Here is a 24,965-nt window from a genome sequence, read left to right as displayed (position 1 = left end):
AAACATTAAATAAAATGAAACAAGATGAAATAGATAAAAAATATAGTAAAATAAAAGAATAAGAATAGAATAAAACAGAAAAAGAGAGATGAGAGAAGATGAGAACAACTTTATTTATCCCGAAGGAAATAACGTTGTTCTCAAAAAGAGTCTAAGGTTTTATAGTTTATACTTTATAAATTAAGGTACAACAAAAAAAGAATGACGGATGCTACATTAAAATAAAATATGATAAAATGAAATAACAAAATGGAATGCAATAAAAATGAAATAAAGATTAATTCAATAAAATCAAACACAGTCAAATAAAATCAAACCACATTTAGGTCAATCAAAAAAAGAGAAATAAAATAAAACAGCGTAAAAGGCGCACCTGGTGCGCGCGGCCAGGTGGGCGTGGCTTCGCCGCGCAGGTGTGCAAGGACGCGCCCGCGAACCCGGAAGTGCAAGAAACTCGATTCCACGGCAGGAAACCAGCTCGTCCTCCACCCTTCTGAGGCACTTTTTATTTCTCACACTTGTTTTACCTTATTGTTTTTTTATTTTCTTTTAACCCCGGATCCGCCCGCAGCCGCCACCGGAAATGTACGACGCCAGATACCATCACGAGGTGAGTCTTTCCCGGCGTGGAGCCGCCGCGTCCCCGCCGGAGGCCGCGGAGCTCCGGTTCAAGACACCGTCCCAAAAAATGCATTTCTTAGTTCCTCCTGTGCCGCTGGGGGAGGCGGAGGAGTTACTTTTTCAGAATTGACTTCTTCTCAATCCAAGCTGAGCTCAGAGCAGAGCCTGGAAACCTTGACCCGGTTCTTGTTGTTCATTTGAAGACTTTTTGTGAGATCTTCACCTTCTCGCTGCTCCTTGAGGACCTTCAAGGACCTTCGGTTCGTGCCAGGTCCTCCTCCGGGTCAGGGTTTTTTTTATTTATTTATTTTTTTATAAGTATTTTAATTTCTTTTTATTTATATTATTAAAAAAATGCAAGGGGAACATAACATATATTTAACTTGACGGTTCACAAGAAATCTCAGATATCAAACTGTATAGTTTTGAGATTTTTCCATACATTTTAAGAATTTTTTTATATCATTCAAAATCGTTTATAAAGAACTTAAACACTTTTGCATTCTGTTTTTGTAAATGAAGAACTTTGCCAGGCCTGAAATAACATTAACACATAGTTCATCTCTTTTCTTGCTTAAAAGTAAACCACATGTTATGTCGTCTCTTGAGAGGGAAACTGCTGACGATGGAAAATCGTCTTGAACTCATTTTTTGAGTTTTAGCCCAAAAACCCGGAACTTTTTCGCATGAGAAAAATATACGGTCAGTGTTTTCAATGTCGTTTTCACAAAATGTGCAAATATTATCGTCAACATTAAAGCGTCTCGTCATTAATTCCTTACAGCAGCCCGGCAGTGGATTCCTGATCAAATATATTTCAAATATTATTTTTGTCTTGACGTCCTGCGGGTCAGGGTTCCCCATCCGTCCAACTCCTCAGACGCCACATTTAGAAGCTCACCTGGTCCCAGGTCAGATGTTTGCTTGGACAGAAGCGTCCGGAAAGAGGTCCGAGGAGAGGTCGGAGTTAGCTCGCGGCTAAACGCCATGTCGTCCTCCTCTTCTTGGACCTTCTTGTCTCAGAGCTAGAAGGTTCTCCTGGAGGAGGCCACTTCCTGGACGCAAACTTCGGAGGGAGATGTTGGGGGTTTGGATCGGCCGCTGGAGGTCGACCCTCAGGGTTTCGGGGGATTTTCAAACGTGGCGCTTTTCAAACCCTCCTTTGAATTTTGGGGCGTTTTTTCGTTTCGACACCAGCGACGGCTTCCATGTTTGTAGTTTTTTAAAAAGCAATACATCAATAATGCTTCGCTCAATGGAGGACACTGGTGTGTGTGTGTGTGTGTGTGTGTGTGTGTGTGTGTGTGTGTGTGTGTGTGTGTGTGTGTGTGTGTGTGTGTGTGTGTGTGTGTGTGTGTGTGTGTGTGCGCGCGCGTGTGTGTGTGTGTGTGCGTTTTGACTCGAGCGACAGCTTCTATGTTTGTAGTTTTTTAAAAAGCAATACATCAATAATGCTTTGCTCAATGGAGGACACTGGTGTGTGTGTGTGTGTGTGTGTGTGTGTGTGTGTGTGTGTGTCGCGTGTGTGCGCGTGTGCGCACAGGTGCGTGTGCGCGCCTTTGTGTGTGTGTGCGTTTCGACATGAGCGACAGCTTCCATGTTTGTAGTTTTTTTAAAAAGCAATACATCAATAATGCTTTGTTCCGAATGGAGGACACTGGTGTGTGTGTGTGTGTGTGTGTGTGTGTGTGTGTGTGTGTGTGTGTGTGTGTGTGTGTGTGTGTGTGTGTGTGTGTGTGTGTGTGTGTGTGTGTGTCCCCTCACCTGACCCGCTGTGTTTTGATTTGCCCCATTCTGACGTATTGCTCACAGTGTGTGTGTGTGTGTGTGTGTGTGTGTGTGTGTGTGTGTGTGTGTGTGTGTGTGTGTGTGTGTGTGTGAGTTTAAATCTTTTTGTGCAAAAGCAGTGAGTTGAAGCCAAGTTTTTTTTAGTCGTTCTAAAGGAACCTGCCTATTTTGACGTGCTTGTGCACGTCTGCCAATTAATGTGTGTGTGTGTCTGTGTGTGTGTGTGTGTGTGTGTGTGTGTTTGCTGTTGGCTAAGTTGAAACTAATCCGCAGTCATGTGTGGAGTTTTGTTTGGATTTGTTTGTTTTGTTTGGTTTTCATGGGGAGCCGGGTTCCTTCGGTGCTCCTTCAAGGTTCCTTCATGGTTCCATCAGGGTTCCTTCATGGTTCCTTCAAGGTTCCATCAGGCTTCCATTGGAGTTCTCCTCCGTGAACCTCCCTGGATTTCATGAGAGCTCTGAGATGTTCCCCCTGGAGGTTCCGCCTGCCCCCTTGTGAACAGAAGGGAAAGTTAAATGAAGTTGCAAAGTCATGGCTTGTGTGTGTGTGTGTGTGTGTGTGTGTGTGACTTTGCAGCAGTGAGTGATTCCACTTTGCAGTCAGAAGGTCCTGGTTGTGTTCTGTGTGTGTGTGTGCGTTGGGTTCCTCCTGGTTCTCCGGGTTCTTCTCACAGGAGCTCCTCTGGAGAGCCTGCATGGCTGAGAAGGTTTAATGGTTGGAGGTCTAGAAGACCACACATGGCTGTAGAATGATATTTTAATTTTCTGAAGGGATCTCCTTCTCCTCCTCCTCCTTCCTGGAGATCCAAAGGTGTTTTCCACAGAGGATCTCAGAGTGTGACGTTTCCTGGTGTGGAAAAGACGGATGGATAGATGTTCTTGTTTGTTTCTCCGAGAACCTCCTGGGCTCCGACGACGACGTGAAGTTGACAAACTTCCATCTCCTCCATCTAACCTTCTTCTCTGAGCCGACAAACTCTCCCAGATCTTCACCATCTCCGATGGACTCCTTCCTGATCTTCTCCGTCCTCCTCACTCTCGCAGAGGAACCTCCTGCCTCCGTCTTCACCTTCTCCCCAGGATCTCCACCGTGGTCGCATCTCTTTTCTCCACCTCTCACACTCTTTTGTCCACCTCTTCTCTGCACCCTTGACCCTCTGCTCTTAAAGCTCTCCACCTTCTCCATCTCTGCTCCTCAGAGTTCTCCAGGAGCCGATGGCTTTGCACCTTCATCGTACAAACTCTGAAACAACCAGAGTGAAGCAGCTGAGGAGAGGAGAAGAGGAGAGGAAGATGAGGAGAAGAGGAAGGGAGGAGGATGGAGGAGAGGAAGAAGGGAGGGGGAAGGGGAGGAAGAGGAGGAAGAAGAAGGGAGGAGAGGAGGAGCAGTGGAAGGGAGGAGGAGAAGATGAGGAGGAAGAAAAAGAGAGGAAGGAGAGGAGGAGGAGGAAGAAGAAGGGAGGAGAGAAGGAGCAGTGGAAGGGAGGAGGAGAAGATGAGGAGGAGGAGGAAGAAAAAGAGAGGAAGGAGAGGAAGGAGAGGAGGAGAGGAAGAGGGGGAAAAGGAGATGAAGAAGGGAAGACGGGAGAGGAAGAAGAGAGGGGAAGGGGAGGAAGAGGAGGAAAAAGAGGGGAGACGAGAAGGAGGAGAAGAAAGGGAGGTGGAGAAGATGAGGGTGGAGGAGGAAGGAGAGGAAGAAGAGGGGAGGAGAGGAGGAGGAGAAGGGGGAAGAAGACGAGTAGGAAGAGAGGAGGAAGGAGAGAAGAAGAGGAAGAAGGGAGGAGAGGAAAGGAAGAAGAGGGGAGAAGAGGAGGAGGAGTGGAAGAAGAAGAAGAGGAAGACAGGAGAGGAGGAAGAAGGGAGGAAAGGAGGAGGAAGAAGAAGGGAGGAAAGGAGGAAGAAGAAGGGAGGAGAGGAGGAAGAAGAAGGGAGGAGAGGAGGAAGAAGAAGGGAGGAGAGGAGGAGGAAGAAGAAGGGAGGAGAGGAGGAGGAGTGGCATGGGTAGGATGAAGAAGCGGAGAAGGAGGAAGAAGAAGAGGAGTAAGAAGAGAGGAGGAGAGGAGAGGAAGAAGAAGGTGGAGGAAGGAGGAAGAAGAGGGGAGGAGGAGAGGAGTGGAAGAAGAAGAAGAGGAAGAGGAGGAGGAAGGAGAAGAAGAAGGGAAGACAGGAGAGGGGGAAGGGGAGGAAGAGGAGGATGAAGAAGGGAGGAGGAGGAAGAAGAAGAGGAGTAAGAAGAGGAGGAAAGAGAGGAAGAAGAGGAGGATGAAGGAGGAAGAAGAGGGGAGAAGAGGCAGGGGGTAGGATGAAGGAGTGGAGGAGCGGTGGAGGTGGAAGAAGAAGTGGAGGAGGAGGAGGAAAGGGGATGAGGAGAAGATGAGGGAGGAGGAGGTAGAGAGGAACAGGGGGAAGAAGAGAAGAGAAGAGAAGAGGAGGAGAAGGTGCTGGAGCTGCAAGTCTTTGTCTGAGGACGTTTGTGTCGTGCAGTAAAGCAGAAGTGTGTGTGTGTGTGTGTGTGTGGTCCACCTCCCAGACCAGAAGGGGGTGACTCATAAACCGGTTTCATAGTGTGTGTGTGTGTGTGTGTGTGTGTGTGTGTGTGTGTGTGTGTGTGTGTGTGTGTGTGTGTGTGTGTGTCGTCAGACCCGTCTGCCCGGTCCGTCTCCTCCTCCAGCATCTCTGCATGTAAAACAGAGCTACAATCAGATCTGGATTCTGTGTGTGTGTGTGTGTGTGTGTGTGTGTGTGTGTCTCCGTCCGCCCACCCATTTGTTGTCTGTGGTCGTCCGAAACCCCGGCGGGTCCAACGAGGATCCTCCTTCCTGTCGATGGCGGCGTCTCGCACAAAGCCTCCAAGAACGGGACGATATTTCTCGCTGATGAAGCGTTTGGTGACGGTTCTTTACGAGGCGGTGACGGATGGTTCCGGGGGGGTCGGATAGGAGGAGACGCCCCCGGAGCGCCCGCCGACCCCCGTCGCTAATGATTTCCCTCATTCCGCGCCGCCGTCGCCGTCGGAAATGGCAATTAGAAAGCATGTGCGGACGGCGGCGCCGGGGTAAGAATGGGCCTTAATTGCCGTGAGTTATCATCTCCGCCGCTGTAATTGAGCCCCCCGTCTTAAGGGGCGGCAAATCTGACAAATTGATTTAATACCAAAGTGATTCTCCGTCCCTAATGGCGCCCGGGCCTCCTCGCTCCGGGCACCGAATTCATTGTGCGTTGATTGCCTCCTCGCTCCAAAAGCGTACGCCCGCTCCGAATCACACACACACACACACACACACATAGATGCGCTGTCATGCATGTGTAGCCTAGCATGTCCGCAACCTGCGCTCTCCCGCCAGCCGCGGATCGTGCACGCTAGCGAGGCGCGGCCTGCTCCGCTTCCACGCGCCGATAATGTTTTGTTTTTTTTCCTCCTCCTCGTGTCCAAACTCGCCCGCTGTCGTTTTACGGAGCAAAGGTTTGTGGAAGCGGCTGTCGGTGGCGTTTTCCTACAGGCCGCCGTCGCGGCAGAAATGATCCCGTGTGAAGACATAGTTATATTCAACCCAAGCTGGTCGCCAGCCAATCACGGCGCAGCGTCTACAAACTCATTTTCACCGAAGGCCGAATCAGCTTCGTGGTTGCTCTCGGGTCAAGTCAGTGTTTATTGTCAATTCCTTTCACGTGTACTGGAGATACTCATGTTTAATAACTCATTGAAATCCAAAATGCTTCATATGCACACACACATATATATATATTTAATATATGTGTGTGTATATATATGTGTATATATATTTATATATATATGTATATATGTGTATGTATATGTGTGTGCATATTTATATATATATATACATATGTGTATATATATGTATATATACACATATATGTATGTGTGTATATATAGATATATATGTGTATTTATGTATATATGTATATATATACATACATATATGTGTATGTATGTATATATATATACATACATATACACACATATGTATATATAAACATACATACATACGTATATACATACATATATGTATATATTCATATATGTATGTATGTGTATATATATATATATATATATATACACTGCTCAAAAAAGTAAAGGGAACACTTGAAAAACACATCCTAGATCTAAATGAATGAAATATTCTTATGAAATACTTTGCTCTTTACACAGTTGAATGTGCTGACAACAAAATCACACAAAAATGATCAATGGAAATCAATTGTATCAACCCATGGAGGTCTGGATTAGGAATCACACTCCAAATTAAAGTGTAAAAACAAACTCCAGGCTGCTCCAACTTTGATGTAATGTCCTTAAAACAAGTCCAAATGAATGTGTGTTGCTTCCTGAGTGGACACTATGATTTCACACAAGTGTGATTGACTTGGAGTTACATTGTGTTGTTCAAGTGTTCCCTTTATTTTTTTGAGCAGTATATATATATAATATATATACACGTGGAGGCTCCACACAGGATGGCCTCCTGTGGGAATCCAAGCAGGACCTTCTGGTTCTTCGTTATTTTCTGTGCACCAAAGGCTCCAGGTAGAAGATCTGATCTCCTCTCTGGTTTGTCTTCTCCCGTTTTCAGAACAACGGCCGCAATGGGCGCCACGAGCGGATCAACTTCTTGGACAACAAAGAGAAGTTGCCAAAGAAGAAGACGGGCCTTGTGGTCGGGCTCATCCTGGCCTTCCTCCTGGTGGCCGCCGTGGTGGCCGTCCTGATTTGGCTGTTTGTCTGTGAGTATCTGAGCAGAAACGGCCCGGCGACTCGTCCGACAGATTTAACCGGACGGGAATCTTGAGGAACCTTTTTTATCTTCATGAATGAAGAGCAGGAGGTGACCGAGAGGGACGGGAATCCCATCGATAAATATAGGAAAGAGGGGAACCCCGTTGCTTTTGTTTTTATGTCTATTATCTAGATGACTTCTTCTAATGTTAGGATCAGGGTTGGGGGGTGGGGTCTTCTATCCCCGCTGTCATTGGACGAGAGGCCGGTTCATCCGGCCAATCGTACGTCAAGATATTCACTCAGCAAATAGAGACTCCTGACCGTAAAGACAATCATTTATTATTCACATATGTATGGAGACGAGCGTTCATAAACATTCACCCTTTCATTCACATAATATGGAAACTCAAATATACAGGGGGCCAAAATTCAAAACTGGGACAAAGTCGCGGGCCGACATTGATATTTATTGACAAAAATCTTCCTCCAGATATAACAATGAACCTTTTCATATGGACCCAAACAAGTTTTGATTAAAAATGAAATATGGAACAAGCATAGCTTAATACTATACAATATATGACTTATTATTGCACACATGCAAAATGCTGTTTTCTGCCAAAGTAGCATGGTGCTAGTATTAGCATAAGGTCGCTATGACTACTGTCAACAGAGGAGAGGGCGTTTATGGGTCCCGTTGTGAATTTCGTGCCAAAACACCAGCAGAAATTTGTAGAATTCGCTGTAATGGCACTGTAGACTTTACTTTAATAGTCATTTGCTATGGCTTTGCGGGCCAAATATGATTACAGAGCGGGCCACATGTGGCCCGCGGGCCAGAGTTTTACGCCTCTGATATCGACATACAAGTGTTGGTCCTCTTGTTGATTTGAATTTCTTCATCTCGTGACTCCACATAGAAAAGCCTGGCTCCAATCGTGGACCTTCTGGAAGCTCCATCACCGCTCCTCCCTTTAGCTCCTCAAATCTCTTTAGCTCTTTCTTTTTTTTTTAAAAAAAAAAATACTTCAATCACGGTGATTCCCCGGCTAATGTAATGAGGTACTCACAGTGTTTACTCTGCAAGCATCAGTTCGTGCCAAGACAGACGTCACATCAGAATATGTAAAGCTGATCGTTCCTGTTCGGCGTGAAGGCGCGTCTCCGATGCGAGGCTGTCGGAGCGGCTCCCGTTTCAGCTTTTTAATTTTCCATTAGTGTTCGTCCACTTGACGTTTCTGACTCGCCCCTTCTTGATTATGCGAGGGAACGTCGCTCCGGAGTCCGTGTCACCGCGTCTGTTGTCGTTTTCGTTTACAAGGTCTGACAAAAACCCCTCTGAAGTTCTCGGACGCACTGACTGTTTTAATTGGTCTCAGAGACGAGCTGTCTTCTGGATATATTTGGAGGTCTTCAAAAAAAAAAAAAAAAAAAAAAAACGAAGAAAGAAAAGAAACCCAGAGTTTCCTCTTTTACCAAAGTGACAAAGGAGCATCGGCTGGAATGAAAAGAAGGAAGGAAGAGCAGCTGTGGTGTCTGAGGAGGCAGAGCTGGAGATCTGGAGGTTCCACTTTTGGTGTTAGATGTTCCTCTTTGGAGGTTAGATGTTCTGGGTCGGACATGGACAGAGGAGGTATGGCGTTGATCTGGGTAGAAGGATGCTGAGGTTGGAGCAGGTGGAGAGGAAGACCAGAGAGGAGGTCTATGGATGATGGGCATGAGAACAGGAGGTTAGTTGGTGGGAGAGGAGAAGGTTAGATGGAGGCAGGTGGTTGGCTGTGACCCCTGAAGGCAGCAGGAGAAGGAGAAGAAGTGGTATGCTCTTAAATCAAGGCTTGTCCTCCTCTCTTTCAAGTCAAAGATGCCGATTCCGAAGGCAGCGCCAGCAGACAAGTCCGCCCCGCGGCGCAGGTCTTCAGTGGACATTTGAAGCTGGACGGGGTTCAGTACGACCAGAAGCTGGAGGACACGTCCAGCCGGGAGTTCCAACAGTTGGCAGATAAACTGTCCGCAACGGTGAGTTTTGCACAACTCGCTTGAGTTCGTCTTGATTTCTGACGTCCGAAATTGCGTCTCCCCGACAACTTGAGCAGAAGGTCCGTCCGGGACCTTCTGTGACATTTGGGCAGATGCTTTTTACGGCCTCTTCTATGCAACACCAGCATGGGGCAGATGGAACACCAATCATCCTCTCAGCGACTCCTTCAGCTCCTAATATTGGCGGCACCGGATATATTTGCGGCACCTCCGGAGATAGCGGAGAACCTGCTCCGACCCCATTTAATGCTTCGCTCGCTCTGTCTGAGAAAAGCTCAGGGAGTGAGAATCTCAGGCCGGGGTGAAGACGGAGGTGCCTCTCAGCCATCTAGATGGAGGAGATGGCATTTGAAAATGCTGTGGTCCAGAGTCCACCTCGCAGAGTTCACCCGTGGTGATCCGAAACTGTATCTTTATCTGGTTCTTCTTCTTTTCCCCTTCAAGGCCACAGCCAATCACCTGCCTCCATCTAACCTCCTTCTTACACCTTCTACTCAGATCCTCACCATCCCTAATCAGTCCACGTCCAAACTAGAGCATCTAACTTGACGATGGACTCCGTCCTCAGTTCGTGGGACATTGAGGGGACACTACAGGACCTTCATGGCGAAATGGGGAAACTTCATGTCTTGTGCTTTTCAGTGCTGATTTGTCTTCAAGCAGACAAGGTGAAGTCCAGTGCACGAGTCACTCGCTCACAACAGCAATGTTCTCTCCACAGCTGAAGGAGAGCTACCGGAAAGATCCACTCCTGGCCAAGTACTACACTAAGTCCGTCATCACCGCGTTCAGGTACTTCACCGACGTCTCGCTGCTTTTTGTAGATAAGCTTGCTAGGGGTTGCTACCATACCTAGCTAACAGTTTACCATACAGGACTTGAATAGTAGCTCCAAACAGAATCTGTAGCGTTAGCAACATTTAGCCCTGAGAGATACATGTCTTGTGTCTATGTACCTTCTTTATCTCTGCCCACCCGGACCAGCGAGGGTGTGATCGCTTACTACTGGACCCAGTTTGACATCCCCGTCGAAGACCTGGAGCTCCTGCCGGAGTTTTCCGAGGAGCGGGTGTTGGAAACGCTGGAGTATGGAATAACGGAGCAGCGGCGAATGGTCGGCCAGGGGGCGATCAAGATCACCGAAGTCACCGCCTCGGGTACGAATCCATGGGTTAACGGTTCGCCGTCGTACCAAACGGCTCCGGGCTCTGACGTTTAGCAGTCGAATACCGACTGGAATAATCTTGTTGTCATCTCCCAACGGCTTTGGCATTCCCCGCACCTTCTGTTGGTATTACAGCGCCTCACTTTGAGTCGCGCTGATAAGATGCTAACAGATAGTCCGGGCATTTCTTGCTTGTGCTGCATCTGAGATTGCACATTTTATGCTGCTTGGAGCCTTTAATGATATTAGCTGAGTCCTGGCCCGGACCCGAGCCCCCCCCCCCAACACCCAACCCACCCATTTTTCTTCCTTCTGTCTTCTCAGCATTCACGTCGCATTTGTCCACACTCTGGCCGGCGGCCAAGAGATGGCTCTGTGACTCAGTGGTTTCTGCACTCCCCTCCCCTCCTTCTTTTTTGTGAAATGATTTCTGTGGCTCTGACTTGTATGCTGCTGTCCCAGATACTTAGACAGAGATGCATGGCTCGCCGCCATAGGGCAAAAGGTAAGACCGATCAGGAGCCGGGAGCCGCCGTCTTCGTCGCCGGCTCCCTTAACTGCAGGGAAATGGAACAGAAAATGTGCAACCCAAATATTTTTATCTCCTGCATCAAAATCCATCAGCCTCCCGGCCGTCCCGACCGCCCCTCTGACGTTCTATCTTCCCCCTTCTTTCTCCAGTCACGGATCCCCGCATGGCCAGGAACCCCAGCGCCAGTAAGTACAGCACTTCAATCACTCGCAGCTGTAATTTTCCAGCTGGCTTGACGCTCGGCCTCATGCCAGTCCGTAACGAATGGCCCGAGTTGGACGAGCGGATTAAGAACCCCGCCTTAGACCCGGCCCCGGTCACCCGCCGCACCCCGACACTGACCTGCAACACGACCGCGATGCGTTTGAAAACAACCTGTGAGAACCTCGTGGTTGCTTTTTTTTTCCCCACCACTTCTGCTGAAGTCAATGTTCAGGATCTACGTTTTCAACGCCTTTTTAGCGACTCTGGTGCGGGTCGATGAAGGCGATGCGCAGATGTGATGCATAAATATCCAAGCGGCTGCTTAAAGTTAGCACAAAGTAATTCTGTAGAAATGATATGTGGACACATAAGAGGTGGAAGCAGCGGTTCGTACTTCCACCTCACAGCAAGGAGGTCCTCAGGGTTCCTCCCGCTGTCCAAACACCTGCAGGAGGTTCATCGGAGACCCTGGATTGTCCAGACATGGGAACGAGAGGGTGAATAGTTGCGTGTCTACGATGAACGGACGGGTTGTTTGTCTCCAAACGCGTCCCTGTGATGGATCCAGCATAAACCCCTAATTTCACCCGATGACATCTGACTTCCCAATCCCCCGAATGCTGTCGCGATATTCAAATATTGCCTAAATAGCCAAGCTGCGGCTGGTCCTTAAAGTTAGTGCAACGTAATTCTGTGGAAATTATACCGATCACGAATTTTTCAAGATACGAATCGCGATTCGAGCAAATTTTATCCTTGAAATGGGGAAAAAAAAACAAATCATGATACCAATACGGGAGCGGGAAAATCAAAATTTAAACTTCACGCTAAGCTAGCTCGCTAGCTCCCGTGACCGCGATACGCATCTTCTGAATCGGCGCCGCTCTCACCCTGAAGAAGGACTCGCAGCTTCCTTATATCGTATCAAGTTCCTCTTTCTTGTGTTTTATATCTTCTTGCTTATTATGTGTATTATTTTGAACGATCATCATGGGCCCCAAGAAAACAAGCGGTTAGCGCTTCGTCCTCACAGCAAGAAGGCCCCTGGTTGGATTCCTGTGTGGAGTCTCCATGTTCTCCCTGGGGTTCCTCAGGGTTCCTCCTGCAGTCCAAACATGCAAGAGGTTCCTGAATTGTCCAGACGTGTGCATGAGGTGAATGGTTGGATGTATCTTAGTGGCCCCGCGATGGATCCAGGATGAACCCCAAGTTTCACCCGCTGACATCTGTATCTAGTAGAGCTCCGTGGCGTTGGAAGCATCGTGTCTGGATGCCGGATTTTGATTTGGGCCTTCTTCGCAGCAGAGTGCTTCCACCGTCTGGAGGCGACGAGCACGCAGCTGAACTTCACGTCCCCGGGCTTCCCCGTGGCGTACCCCTCCAGGTCCCGCTGCCAGTGGCAGATCCGAGCCGACCAGAAAGACGCCATATCCGTCAGCTTCCCGTTCTTCCACGTGGAAGACGACTGCTCCGACGACTTTGTCGCCATCTACGACTCCCTGAGCCCGGACGAATCGCAGGCCATCACCGAGTAAGTCCCCGACGGACCCCTGGTATCTTCACCGCGCCTCCCCAGAGGCGTCTTTACCTAAAAGACTCAAAGTGACTGGTTTGTATCCTCCTCAGTAGATGAAATCGTGACACAAATCGCATTCTTGTCCCGCCTTCGAACTCTCTTCCAGCGAGGTCTTGGTTTGACGGGCCTCCGCCGACACTTGTCTCGCTTATTTAGCCTTGAAGATCACAAAGACGGGACTACGGTTCTGCCCGACTCCCAGAGGAGAACGCCGAGGAACCGCTTTGTGTCTGACTCAAATGTTGCGGAGGGATTTAGCCGTAGCAAGCTGTTTTTTGATGTCGACGAGAACAAACAAGGAAAAAAAAAAAAAAAAAAGACATCCTCCGGTCGCGTCGTCGGATTCGCGTTCGCGCCGTTCTTCTGTCTCCTTTCCGCGCCGCGTCCCATTTCACCGCTAACTCTCCGAGACCTCCGGTGAGATTGAGTTGGCTCAAAAAGGACCTCCCGTTTGGAAACCCGTGAAGGGTGCCAGCGCGGATCTCGCCACGCCGCGGCGTGTAATTGCGCTTTGTCTTCAGGAAAGGGGGGCGGGAGGGAGTTCAAGCACCGCAGCCTCTCAAACTTAACTGCAGTTGTAGCGGCAGGCAATTTTAAATTCAGACACCATTGCCAAACAAATATGCGTTACCGAGCGATGCATAAATTTTTTATAATGCTATTGAGCCATCACTTTTATCCAAGGTGACACCAGGTTTATGAGAGTCATAACATAATAGTCTGTAATGGCGTTATTTTACTGGAGGTGGATGTTCGCTCCCGCCGCGTCATTCACACCTCCGTGGCTTCGCCGTCGGATCTTCCAGCCGAAACGCTCCCGGCGTTTGACTTTGAAACTTCTGAAACGCTCACCTCTTCGCCGCGTCTCCAACCCGCACCGAAAAGCGCATTAAAGGCCGCGGATATCGGTAGTTTGTTTATTTCATTCAGAAAACACAGTTTAAAACATCCTCCCGCCTGCCTGGCGGCGTCCTCGCTGCAAGAATGAACCCTCAAGTCGGTAAGTTTAGCGAAGCGCGGTGAAAGTGTAGATCACCACATCGTCTGCATACGTCAAGAGTCCATGGAGACTCTTGTACGTCATCTTGTACATCATCTCCACCTTAAATACAAAGACTTGGACGTTCTCTGAACTTTTTCACAGATCCTCTCACAGCTTCACCTTTCCTCTTGTGATTCTCCAGTTTCTTTTTTTTCTCAGCGTACATCTCAAATAATTCATGACGGCAAAATAAATAAATGTTTAAAAACACTTGGAAAATAAAGCGGAATTGCAGACACAATTATTTGGGCCTCTAATTAAGACCTTTTTTTTTTTGTTTTTTTTAAGGCTATGTCGTTACTGGTTTTATTAATTAAACATACTAAATAGCGAGAATTTAAATAACATCATAATTAAAGGAATATTCGGCAGGTTTTATGAAAAGCTCTCTAAAACGGTTGCCCTTTTCCGCCTCCCGACAGAAAGTGTGGCAAGAGGCCTCCCTCCAACACCCTGGAGGTGGTGTCGTCCGGCAACATCATGCTAATCAACCTCATCACCGACAGCGAGGTCCAGCAGCCGGGCTTCATGGCCGTCTACAGAGCCATCCCGAAATCCAAAGGTAACCGCCCGCACCTTTATCGAGCCGCGGCACATAGCTTACATCGGCTCACCGACAAATAAACGGGTCGGAAATGTTTTTAATGAACCGGAATGAAACTGTAGTCTCAGTTTTCTTAGTCGGTGTGAAATCTGTAGATTCGTCGAGTCGCGATGCAATATTTCCAAATGATGTGCAACTTTTCCAGACGATCGATACTCCTGGAAATGGTGTTATTTTGAGAGCGGGCTATTTCTTTGACGGCGTCAGGGCCGAGAGTTTCAAGCAAATGATTTTGCTAGCAGGTAGCATTCGTGTCTCCGCCACGCTGCGTGGCTGTTTTGATTTAGCCGTGAGTTCAGCATCTTTGCAGCTAGCTGTCACAGCTTCCTCACTCGTCTTGGTGATTTTCTTCAACGACGCTGTCTGTTTACACGCATGAACCAAATAGTCCGTGTTCTTATTTTGAAGCGAAGGCTGTTTCGGTCGGAGATGGCGTTCGTCTCACTGGAAACGTCAATCATTCCTCTGCTATTTGAGCAGCTGCAGGAAGATCCACATTTTTGGACCGATCCGGTGAAAGTGGGCATTTTCCTATGAGGAACCCTGGAGGGCGGCGACGTTCTTGCACTGAAGTCCATCGATTTGCCTCGGAATAAGGCAAAATGTAATATTAGCACATCGCCGTTACAGTTAGCGAAAGTTAGCCGCGCAAAATTTGGACATCGGCTAGTAGCTAGCTTGAAAAGCAGCAAGGGATTCTAGTTGTGGGTCCAGCTGGTAGAGCGGGCGGCCCTCCAACCAGAAGGCCGGCGGTTCGATCCGGTCCGTCCCGAACCCCAGCTAGCGCCTCGCTAACCGGACCTAGCTAACCAGACCGCTCGGAGCGACCGGAGGGGTTTCGGCGAACCGGAGGTGACGGGAATCGAACCGTCGACCCCCGCGATCGGAAGGCTCGGCCGCTTCCGCTTTGTCTTTGCGAGGTGTTTATCAGCAGGAGGAAGGAAAACGCTGCATCGCCAAGTTTGGATTTAAAATTCAGCCGGTCCCGTGATCGGATGCAGATTTCATGGAAAACGTGTCGTTTGCAGTCAAAGCCTGCGGCGGCCTCCTCGCCGACAGCTCCGGGGTCTTCACCTCCCCGCTTCACCCCAGCTTCTACCCCCCTGCTATGGACTGCAGGTGGACCATCAAGGTTTGTTACCCGACTCCTCTTCCAGAGCCCCTCCCCTACCTGAACCCCACACACACACACACACACACACACACACACCTTATCCTCCACCTCCGTTAGCCTGCCATGAAAGGGATGCTGAGACAGCACTCCAGAAGCCAAGCTGTTCAGTACCTCCTCTATCTTCATCTGTCAGCCCGCTGTTGTTGCTGCAGTGCTAGCTGAGCCGCAGGCTTTTGTGTGTTGCTTTTGCTTCCCGGTGCATCGTCCGCACTTTAACACACACACACACACTGACCGTGCCTCTTACCCTCACGGGATAGAGCTGCATGCATACAGATGCGCGTGGTAATGGAGGTTGTAATGGACCAATCACCTGTGCTTCTGTGCTGCAGGTCCCCGCCGGGAAGAAGGTGCGGGTGAAGTTCAACATGTTCCGCATGAAGGAGCCCGGCGTGGACGTCCGTGTGTGCCATAAAGATTATGTGGAGGTTATGGGCACCAAGTAAGACATAAAACCGTGCTCCGCGGGGTGTGTGTGTGTGTGTGTGTGTGTGTGTGTTGTGCGGCCAATCGGTTTCCGCTAACCTTGCGTGGGTTTGTCAGAAGGCGGTAGAAGAGACGTCTCGTGGAAAAGTGCCTTCTCTCCATGATCTGCAGATGCTCCCCGTTTAGCTTAGCATGATTAATAGTAGCAGCCTTGTGCAGAGTGGGACCTGCGCATTATATTTTTAATCCTGTTTTTAGCGAGTGCAAACAGGGGTGTTTTATAAACTGAAGTATTCGGTTTGAAGAGGAAGATCGAAGAGAAGATTTCTGGATGGAGGGAAAGAAGAGGTGGAGTTAGTTGGTGCGAGAGAGGAGGATTCAGAGAGCAGGGTTGGATGGAGGAGGCTGAGGAGACCCTGGAGGAGCAGTATGGATTTACAAGTTTAGATACAGAAGGATGGAGTTTGAAAAAAGGACTATTTAGTTTGGAAAAAGGAGTATTTAGTTTGAAAAAGGAGTATTTTGTTTGAAAAAAGGAGTATTTTGTTTGAAAAAAGGAGTATTTTGTTTGAAAAAGGAGTATTTTGTTAAAAACAGGAGTATCTATTTTAAAGCAGGAGCACATATTTTAAAACAGGAGTATTTATTTTTATTTATTTCTCTTTTCTATTGTAAGTCGCTTTGGATAAAAGCGTCTGCCAAATGTAATGTAATTTTAAAACAGGAGTATTGATTGAAAATAGAAGTTTTTATTTTAAAACAGGCATATTTATTTCAAACAGGAGTACTTTGTTTTAAAAAAAAAAGTTTTGGTTTAATACAGGAGTGTTTCGTTAAAAACAGGAGTATTTTGAAGGAGGAGCACATATTTTAAAAAAGGAGTATTTATTTTAAAACAGGAGTATTTATTTCAAACAGGGGTACTTTGTTTAAAAAAAATTTTGGTTTAATACAGGAGTGTTAAGTTCAAATGTAGTATTTTATTTAAAAAGAGTAGGATTTAGTAACAAACAGGAGTATTTAATTTAAAAACAGGAACATTTAGTTAAAAAAAAGGCATTTTTAGTTAAAAACAGGAGTATTTAGTCAAAATCAGGGGCATTTAGTTAAAAACAGGAGTTTTTAGTTAAAAACATCAGTACTAAAGTTAAAAACATGGGTTTTAGTTAAAAACTTTAGCATTTAGCTAAAAACAGGATCTCTGCTAAGCATCCGCTCACTGTCATTCACCGGTCACTTCGATAGGTGTGTGTGTGTGTGTGTGTGTGTGTGTGTGTGTCAGTCCGGAGATGCTCAGCTCGTCTTTGCACGTAGAAGTTGAAGCTTGCGGTGTGTCGGCGTGCAGGTATTGCGGCGAGCTGTCGTCCCTGGAGCTGACCAGCACCTCCAACACCATGGACGTGATGTTCCACTCGGACGAGTCCTTCACCGACAAAGGCTTCAGCGGCCAGTACAGCGCCTTCGACCCGGCCAACCGTGAGTGAACTCGCCGCAGCGTCTCCGCGGCTCGACGGCGGCCGGCGTTGACCTCCTCTCCGGGCGTTTCCTCCCGAGCAGCGTGTCCCGGCAAGTTCACCTGCGCCTCCGGCGTCTGCATCTCCAAGGACCAGCAGTGCGACGGCTGGAACGACTGCGGCGACATGAGCGACGAGGTCAAGTGCAGTACGTTCCCCGGCCGCCGTCCTGGCGTTTTCATTTCTGCGTTCGGATCGGGAGGTCAGAAATCCGGACCGACTCTGGACTAGGTGTTCCCGTCCTTCACGCTTTGGATGTTCTTCTCCCTTCGGCTCATCTTCTACCTCCTTCTAGGCATCTCCTCTCACCTGCCGTCCTAGATCTTCTGCCGTCCACCATCCCTCCTCTGTCCCTGTCCAAACCTTTATCTCCAGAACATCCCTCTGGTGGACTCGTTCCTGGTCCTCTAAAGAGAAGCTCCACGTCTCCTCAGCGGACGCTCTCACCTCCATCTTCTCCACCTTTTAAATAAGATAATCTCCTTCTTCTTCGGACGGTAACTGATGGCAACATCAGACCTTCTTAGAGTCACCCGAGGCTCTCTTGTCTCCGAACCCCGAAAGGATTGTGGTCCTGGAAGTCCAAACCCTGACCTCCATCTTTTCAGAGTGCGCGTCAGACCAGTTCTCCTGCACCAACGGCCTCTGCAAACCCAGGATCTGGGTGTGCGACCGCGTCAACGACTGCGGGGACAGAAGCGACGAGAAAAGCTGCAGTGAGTGTTTTTCGCCACGCTAACGGCTAACGGCTAACGGCTAACGGCTAACGGCTAATGGCTAATGGCTAACGTCTGGTTTCTCCACAGGCTGCGAGGAGAACGAGTGGCGCTGCGGGAACGGCGTCTGCCTGCCGCAGGACGTCGTCTGCGACGCCCGCAAGGACTGCGAGGACGGGAGTGACGAGGCCTCCTGCGAAACCTGTGAGCGTTTCGGGGATTTATTCGAATTTTTGCAGGAACGTGGAGAGGATTATCTCTTTCTCGTTTTCATCCACGCCAGGGGTCGGCGACCTTTTCCGGTCAAAGAGCCATTCGGAGGCTTTTTTGAAATTTTTTGAAATTTAAAATGAATTAACACGGCATATAATTATCTTTTTATGCTTTGTAGAAACATAATACGGGTTGCATTTTTACAATTTCCTACTATTATTTATTCTCGTTATGTTTACTTGAAAGTCTGGCACAACGATTTCCTTCGGGATAAATAAAGTTATTTAAATTCTTATTTATTTATTCAGTTTTTTGAAATCAATGAACAACTGCAGAGGAATGACATTTCTCCACGCAACAAAACATTTTGAACTTGAAAAAAAGAAGTTGAATTGAAGGGTTACTTTTAAGAAAAATACTCTTGTATTTATGAAAAAAAAAAAAAGCCGAACTTAAACGATCCACCAAAAATTGCCGTCCTCTCTCTCTGTGTTGTCCTTTTGCAAAAAAAAAATAATATTTTAACAGGTTTTATTTAGATATCACAAGAGCGCCATAATCTTCAAATTCAAAATGACAAAAAAAATGAACTAACTAAAGTGAAATAGATTTTAATTAAATACTAGTAGATTATTTTCAAAAGCCACACGGAGCCGCATCAGAGGGATATATATATGTATATATGTAACAGTTAAGACAATTTATATTTCATTGTATTTCTTATCCTTCCTCCTTCCTACTATTATCTATTACTGTTATGTTTTTACTTGAAACTCTGGCACAACAATTTCTTTCGGGATAAATAAAGTTGTTCTCATCTCATATATACATATATACATATAGACATATATGTATATATACATATAGTTGAATGTGCTGACAACAAAAATCACACAAAAATGATCAATGGAAATCAAAGTTATGAGTGAAAGTGTAAAAACTCTCCAGGCAGATCCAACGATGATGTCACGTCCTTACAAAGGGAGTCAAAATGAATCGGCGTCGCTTCCGAAGTGGACACTTCGATGTCACACAAGTCGCTTTTAAACGTTTTCGGGGAAGTCGACCGCTGCTCTCGACGGAAATAACGTCCTTTCTTCTTCTCTTTCCCGCCTGCAGCTCCCGGCATCTGCTCCGACTTCAGCTTCCGCTGTCAGAACGGCGACTGCGTCAACAAGGTGAACGCCGAGTGCGACCGCGTGGGCGACTGCTCCGACGGCTCCGACGAAACCGGCTGCCGTAAGACCTCCTCGTCCGTCCCGGCCTCTTTAGTTCCTCCTCGTCCGTCCGCGGAACGCTGACGTCCCGGTGTTTCCCCCCCACCCGTCAGACTGCGGCACCAGGCCGTATAAGCTGAACCGCATCGTGGGCGGGCAGAACGCGGAGCTGGGGGAGTGGCCCTGGCAGGTCAGCCTCCACTTCCAGACCTACGGCCACGTCTGCGGCGCCTCCGTCCTCTCCGAGACCTGGATCCTCTCGGCCGCCCACTGCTTCGTCACCAGCAGCCCCTTGTGAGTCGCGCGGCGCCGAACCTCCGCGTTGTTTTGCGATATTTGCAAGGGGGAAAAACTGACGCCGCGCACGACAGAGGAGCGTTTATATACGAATTTCAAAGTCTGGAAAAGAGCCCCAGATGATGGGGTTCATTCAGGAGAACCTCCAGGGGTTCGTATTTGCATCCGGCCCGTGGAAAGGCTGGTTTTTTTTTCTCCGAGCCGCCCTGCAGGTGGAGCACTAACCACGCCGCGCCGCTCGCCGTTTTTCAATTTACATTACATTGCATTTGGCAGACGCTTTCATCCAAAGCGACTTACAATAGAGGACATAAGGACTGTAAATACACTTACAAATACAAGATGCACAGGAAATATACAGAACAGTAAGATTGGGTTAGTGGGTTTTTTTTTTTTTTTTTTTTTTGACAGAGACACACACACACACACACACACACACACTGCATAGCCTAACTTGCTGCCTCACCTGATCTGGGGCATCAGCGCAGTAAAAAGTCCTGAAAGAGAGCAGTTTTTACCTGTTTCTTGAAGGTTGAGAGAGATGATGCTGGTCTTGTTGCTTCCGGAAGTTTGTTCCACCACTGAGGTCGTAGAACTGAGAACAGTTTTGCCTGAGATGGCTTAAGATAAGATAAGCTAAGAACAACTTTATTAATCCCGAAGTTGTGCCAGAGTTACAGAAAATATAACAGTAATAAATATTAAAAAGAAAAGGCAGAATTAGAAATAAAATAAACTATAAAGTGTCTCAGTGAAACTATAAAGGGTCTTCGAAAACAAGAGCGGAAGGTGCTGTCCCCGAACGGAAGCCTCTCAGAGGTTTTCCCCCGCGACGTCCGTTTTTTTTCGTGCAAACGAAACGCTCCTCGCCTCCGCAGGAATCACATCGCCGCCAACTGGCAGACCTACAGCGGCATGCAGTCCCAGTTCCGGCTGGACGGCGTGCAGCTCCGCAAAGTGAAGACCATCATCAGCCACCCGGATTACAACCAGATGACCTTCGACTACGACATCGCCCTGCTGGAGCTGGCCGAGCCTCTGGAGCTCTCTCACACCGTCCAGCCCATCTGCCTGCCCTCCGCCTCCCACGTCTTCCCGGCAGGCATGGCGTGCTGGGTGACGGGCTGGGGCGCGCTCCGAGAAGGAGGTATTTACGCGCCCGTCTGGAATTCCGGTGGCTTTAGCTCCTCCTCGCCGCCGCCTCCTGGATTTACGACCCTCCTCATCTGCGTCTCCATCTCGCGTGGAAAGGAAGACGCCTCCCTCCTCCTCTTCATCTCCTCTTCATCTCCCTTTTCATCTTCCACATCTCATCTTGCTTTTCTTTAATCCCCCTCCCCGATTCTTTATCCGGCCCGTCGTGACACACTTCTCCCTCCCCGGCGTTTCTCTCATCTTCTTCTCATTTGCTCGATTCCATTAAGCGCCTCTCCGTGTCCATATATCCAGGCGGGCGCCGCTTTCTCCCGGGAACGCCCTTAAACCGTCATTAGCCACCGCTAATCCGGCGCCGTTAACATTAACCGCGGCGCCGAACGGCAGGTGAGCGGTTTCCCTCCTCCGCCCCCCGCAGGTCAGAAGGCCCAGGTCCTGCAGAAGGCCTCGGTGAAGATCATCAACGACACGGTGTGCAACACGGTGACGGAAGGCCAGGTCACCTCCAGGATGATGTGCAGCGGGTTCCTCGCCGGCGGCGTGGACGCGTGTCAGGTGAGATCGCGCCCGTCGCCTCCTCCTTCGCGCTCATCTGACGCCTCGCCGTCTCGGGTCTCCAGGGAGACTCCGGCGGACCCCTGGCGTGCTTCGAGGAGAGCGGGAAGTGGTTCCAGGCCGGCATCGTGAGCTGGGGGGAAGGTTGCGCTCGCCGCAACAAGCCCGGCGTTTACACCCGAGTCACCAAGATGAGGGAGTGGATCCGAGAGAAGACGGGGATTTGACGGAGCCTCGACGGGGGCTCCGGGGGGGTCACGGCGCCAGACGGACCGAGATGGAACATCTCCACCTGTGCGGAGCAGCAGGACCACCGTGATTACACTGCTGCACGCTCAGGAGTGACTCCAGCAAGCCCTACCTTCCAGTAACACACACACACACACACACTAATGCAAGCCATATTTTGTACATACACACATCCAGAGTTCCATATTCTCCTCCCCCGATGGTGTTTTTTTTTTTTTTTTTTTTTTAGCAGCTGAGATTCTCCTCTGAAGACATTAATTCTTTTTTTTTAATTTTTTTTTTTAAAAAAGATAAATAATAAAATGACAAATAAGTGGCGATAGAATTGGAAAAGGGTGAACGTTAGATTTGGATCATTTGGATCATTTGGATCATTTTTTTTTTTTGTATTTTTAAAGATACGCATTCATGGATCTAAGCTGTTTTTAAGGGTCGGGTCACAAACAAATGCATTGAACTCAAGACCAAAAGCGTTATTTATTGAAGGGAATTATTTTAATGAATTAGGGACTTTTTTTTTTTTTTTTTTAATGCATCTCCTCTTTCAGGACAGCTGAACCATTTATAAGATCTTCCGGGAGTATTATGGGATGCGTCCTTGAATGACTCTGTATACTTTTTTTTTTTTTTTTTTTTTTTTCTTGTGTTTTTATCCCAACGAGTCACGGCAATAAACACCTCTCTCGTTCTTCAGCGCCTAATTGCATCTGCTGCTTCTTGCGCGATAAACGTGTTCTCCTGCGAGACGCCCGCTCGCTCCTGCAGGTGGAGATGGAAGAAGCGTCGCCCACCCGTGGGGGGGGGAAGCGGAGGGTTATAATACCCTCTTTTGTCACAGCTCCATCCCGTTACCCTCGGAGACGGGCACGTCGGGAGGCTCGTGCATGGCGAGGCGGGGGTTGCGCCTTCGCATCTGTCTTCATTAAAAAGCAGCACGCCGCTAGGGTGGCGGCGGCGGCGGCGGCGGCGGAGGGACAGGAGAATCAACACAGACAGTCCTGCTAATTTATGTATTCATCATTGTCGGTACAAGGCGAAGCTTTGTTTGCCGCCGCTCCCCCGGCGAAGACGCTCACCCAGACGATTAACTCGGGTCCTCCGCCGGAAAACGGTTTTTATTTAAATATAAATATGCGTACAAAGGTACAAGCAATGGTTGCTCTTTTTTTTTTTTTTTTTTTTTTTTTTTAGCAAATAAAATTCTTAATACGTTATTAAAAGGATGGAGAAACCAATGGCCCGTTAGTTGTGTTCGGAGGGGAAAAAAAAAACAAAAACAAAAAAAAACAAAGAAAAAGGTGATTGAGAAACAGAAGCCGTGGATCCAAATAAATCAGTTACATATGTATATAAAGATACTTTACAAGAGAGCAGCTTGGACGCTGTACATTAAGGCTCATATAAAATATAAAAATAAAAGACAAGCGATGATGATCCTCACTCGAAGTGTCGTTCGCCTTCCCCCCTCCCATCAGGACGCCAGGCTACGGCGTCTCGTAGACGAATGGCAGTGCAGGCGTGCAGAGGACATGAAATGGATATAAACGCGAATTTCTTCTTTTTTTTTTTTTCCACGAGACACACCGTTTGCATGCAACAGAGAGAAAGCATGGGCTCAGCCATTTGTACAGATACTCAGCGTTTCAGGGTAGTACTGTTTTCGTGTAAACATATTGAGAGGATTTTCGATTGAGTTGTAAAACCGCCCCGGCGAGTCTCCCTCCGCCCCCTCGGGACTATTTGACGCCGCATTCAAGTTTGTCTCAGAGTTCAGGATTGCCGCCGTTTTCCGAATCGCGTTTGATTGTTCCGGTCATACCTCTTCTACCTCTTCCGTCCGGCTTCCGTAACTTTACCACCATCTTTGGGTTTTCGTAGTCTGTCCTTGTCCTTCTGGTAACGTCACGCACGGAGCATACAAGTCAAGGCTAAGATACACATTCTCTTCGCATTTCCTTCCAACAAGTGACGCGGCCGAGTCCCGACCTGCGTCGGGTTTGCTATCTACAGCTCCTGGGATTCCACCGCCCCCGTTCAACCTTCGGTGAAACACCCGTCGGTCGGTTCTGCGGTGGGGGGGGCGGTCTCTCCGGACAGCTCAGTCTAGGGTTGATGATCGAGACACGTATGTGCTTAGAATTCCGTTATCGCATGCCAACCGAAACTCTGAAATGGCCGCCTCCGAGGTCACGTTTCACACGTAGTCCCGACGGGAAGCGAACGATCCGGTCGCTCGTCGGGACGCCTTTCCGGTCGTCCCTCCCGCCGGCGTCTCCGCAGGTCGGGGCGGTAATCGCGAGCGGATCACCGGGTGAGGTATCACATCTTAGTTGTTTGTTCGACTTGAAAGCTCCACGGCTTCCTCCGGCTCGGGAGCCTCCGAAGATCCCGCCGTCCTCCAGGACAAAGAAAGATTGGTTACTCCGCCGCCTAAAACAAGACTTCCCTCCGATAAAAGTGTGTCTGTGTTCATGTTAGTCCGGCCGCAAGTGGACTCAACGGCGGCCGTCCACACTCTGCTCCCACTCCTTCTTCCTCTTCCTTCTTCCGCGGGGTTCTGGTTTCCGATCAGACGTGCGTCTGCATCCGCTGTGAGGGTCGGCCGTAGTCGGACTGCTGGGAGGAAAGCTGCGAGGAGGCGTACGAGAAGCGGGAGGAGCTGGACACCTTGCTGGCCTGGTCCGACTGGTCGTACGCGTCCACCTTCTCGTAGGAAGCGGGCTTGACGTAGCTGGTGAAGGCACGGCCGTAGGTGGCGGGCAGGTAAGCCGAGCCGCTGTAGAGCGGGTCGGCGGGGTAGATGCTGGCCGGCTGCGCCGTTTGCGGTTGGCCGGCCTGCTGCTGCTCGTACGACGTCGGCGTCACGGCGGTGGTGGCGTAGCGGTGGGAGAAGTCGTACATGCGGGGCTGCGTGCCGTGTTGGCCGTAGATCGGACTCGGAGAAGGCAGCTGGGACGGCGTGTAGACGGGCCGGGAGTTGGGCACGTACTCGGAGAAGCCGCTGCTGCGGATGTGGCGGTCCTCGTGGCCGCGCACGTTGTAATAGCCGTTGGTGGGATCCTGCCGCAAATAGAGACGGAAACAAATGTTCGACAAAGAGCCGACGCGCGCCTTACGGACGCCCGGCGACGACGACGACTGCT

At 48.8% G+C, this 24,965-nt stretch overlaps 2 protein-coding genes across 4 annotated transcripts in view; one reads left to right on the top strand and one right to left on the bottom strand.

Annotated features, from left to right (window-relative positions):
- The first annotated feature begins 490 nt into the window (after positions 1-490).
- On the top strand, positions 491-23,550 carry st14 (ST14 transmembrane serine protease matriptase). 2 transcript variants are annotated; one of them, XM_086155164.1, is made up of 19 exons: positions 491-610; positions 7,001-7,151; positions 9,002-9,162; positions 9,905-9,975; positions 10,168-10,340; positions 11,030-11,065; positions 12,390-12,615; positions 14,125-14,264; positions 15,335-15,438; positions 15,813-15,922; positions 17,252-17,382; positions 17,464-17,568; positions 18,029-18,136; positions 18,227-18,340; positions 19,469-19,588; positions 19,680-19,860; positions 20,742-21,010; positions 21,437-21,573; positions 21,639-23,550. In XM_086155164.1, exons 1-19 carry the CDS (start codon positions 584-586, stop codon positions 21,798-21,800), a joined length of 2,526 nt encoding a protein of 841 aa, XP_086011290.1. In that variant the 5' UTR covers positions 491-583; the 3' UTR covers positions 21,801-23,550. The 2 variants fall into 2 exon arrangements, with proteins under 2 accessions (XP_086011290.1, XP_086011289.1); XM_086155163.1 differs by having other exon boundaries at positions 12,387-12,615.
- Positions 23,146-24,965, bottom strand: part of kirrel2 (kirre like nephrin family adhesion molecule 2) — a 34,667-nt gene continuing 32,847 nt past the window's right edge. For both annotated transcript variants that reach the window (XM_086155165.1, XM_086155166.1), the window contains exon 15: positions 23,146-24,882. In XM_086155165.1, coding sequence (XP_086011291.1) covers positions 24,391-24,882 — 492 coding nt within the window. In that variant the 3' untranslated portion in view covers positions 23,146-24,390. The remainder of the gene's footprint in view (positions 24,883-24,965) is intronic.

The sequence above is a fragment of the Fistularia commersonii genome, chromosome 11, assembly GCF_037954325.1.
Source record: "Fistularia commersonii isolate RoL2024-O1a breed Wild chromosome 11, RoL_Fcom_v1.0, whole genome shotgun sequence".
Lineage (NCBI taxonomy): Eukaryota > Metazoa > Chordata > Actinopteri > Syngnathiformes > Fistulariidae > Fistularia > Fistularia commersonii.
Note: the sequence above shows the minus strand (reverse complement) of the source record. Positions and strands in the feature narration are given on the sequence as shown.

Excerpts from the sequence above, each read along its gene's own strand:
- st14 (XM_086155163.1), top strand. The coding sequence starts at position 584 with ATGTACGACGCCAGATACCATCACGAG. Across the intron at positions 11,066-12,386 it reads GGCCAGGAACCCCAGCGCCA|CAGAGTGCTTCCACCGTCTG; the intron begins GTAAGTACAGCA and ends CCTTCTTCGCAG. Across the intron at positions 15,439-15,812 it reads ACTGCAGGTGGACCATCAAG|GTCCCCGCCGGGAAGAAGGT; the intron begins GTTTGTTACCCG and ends TCTGTGCTGCAG.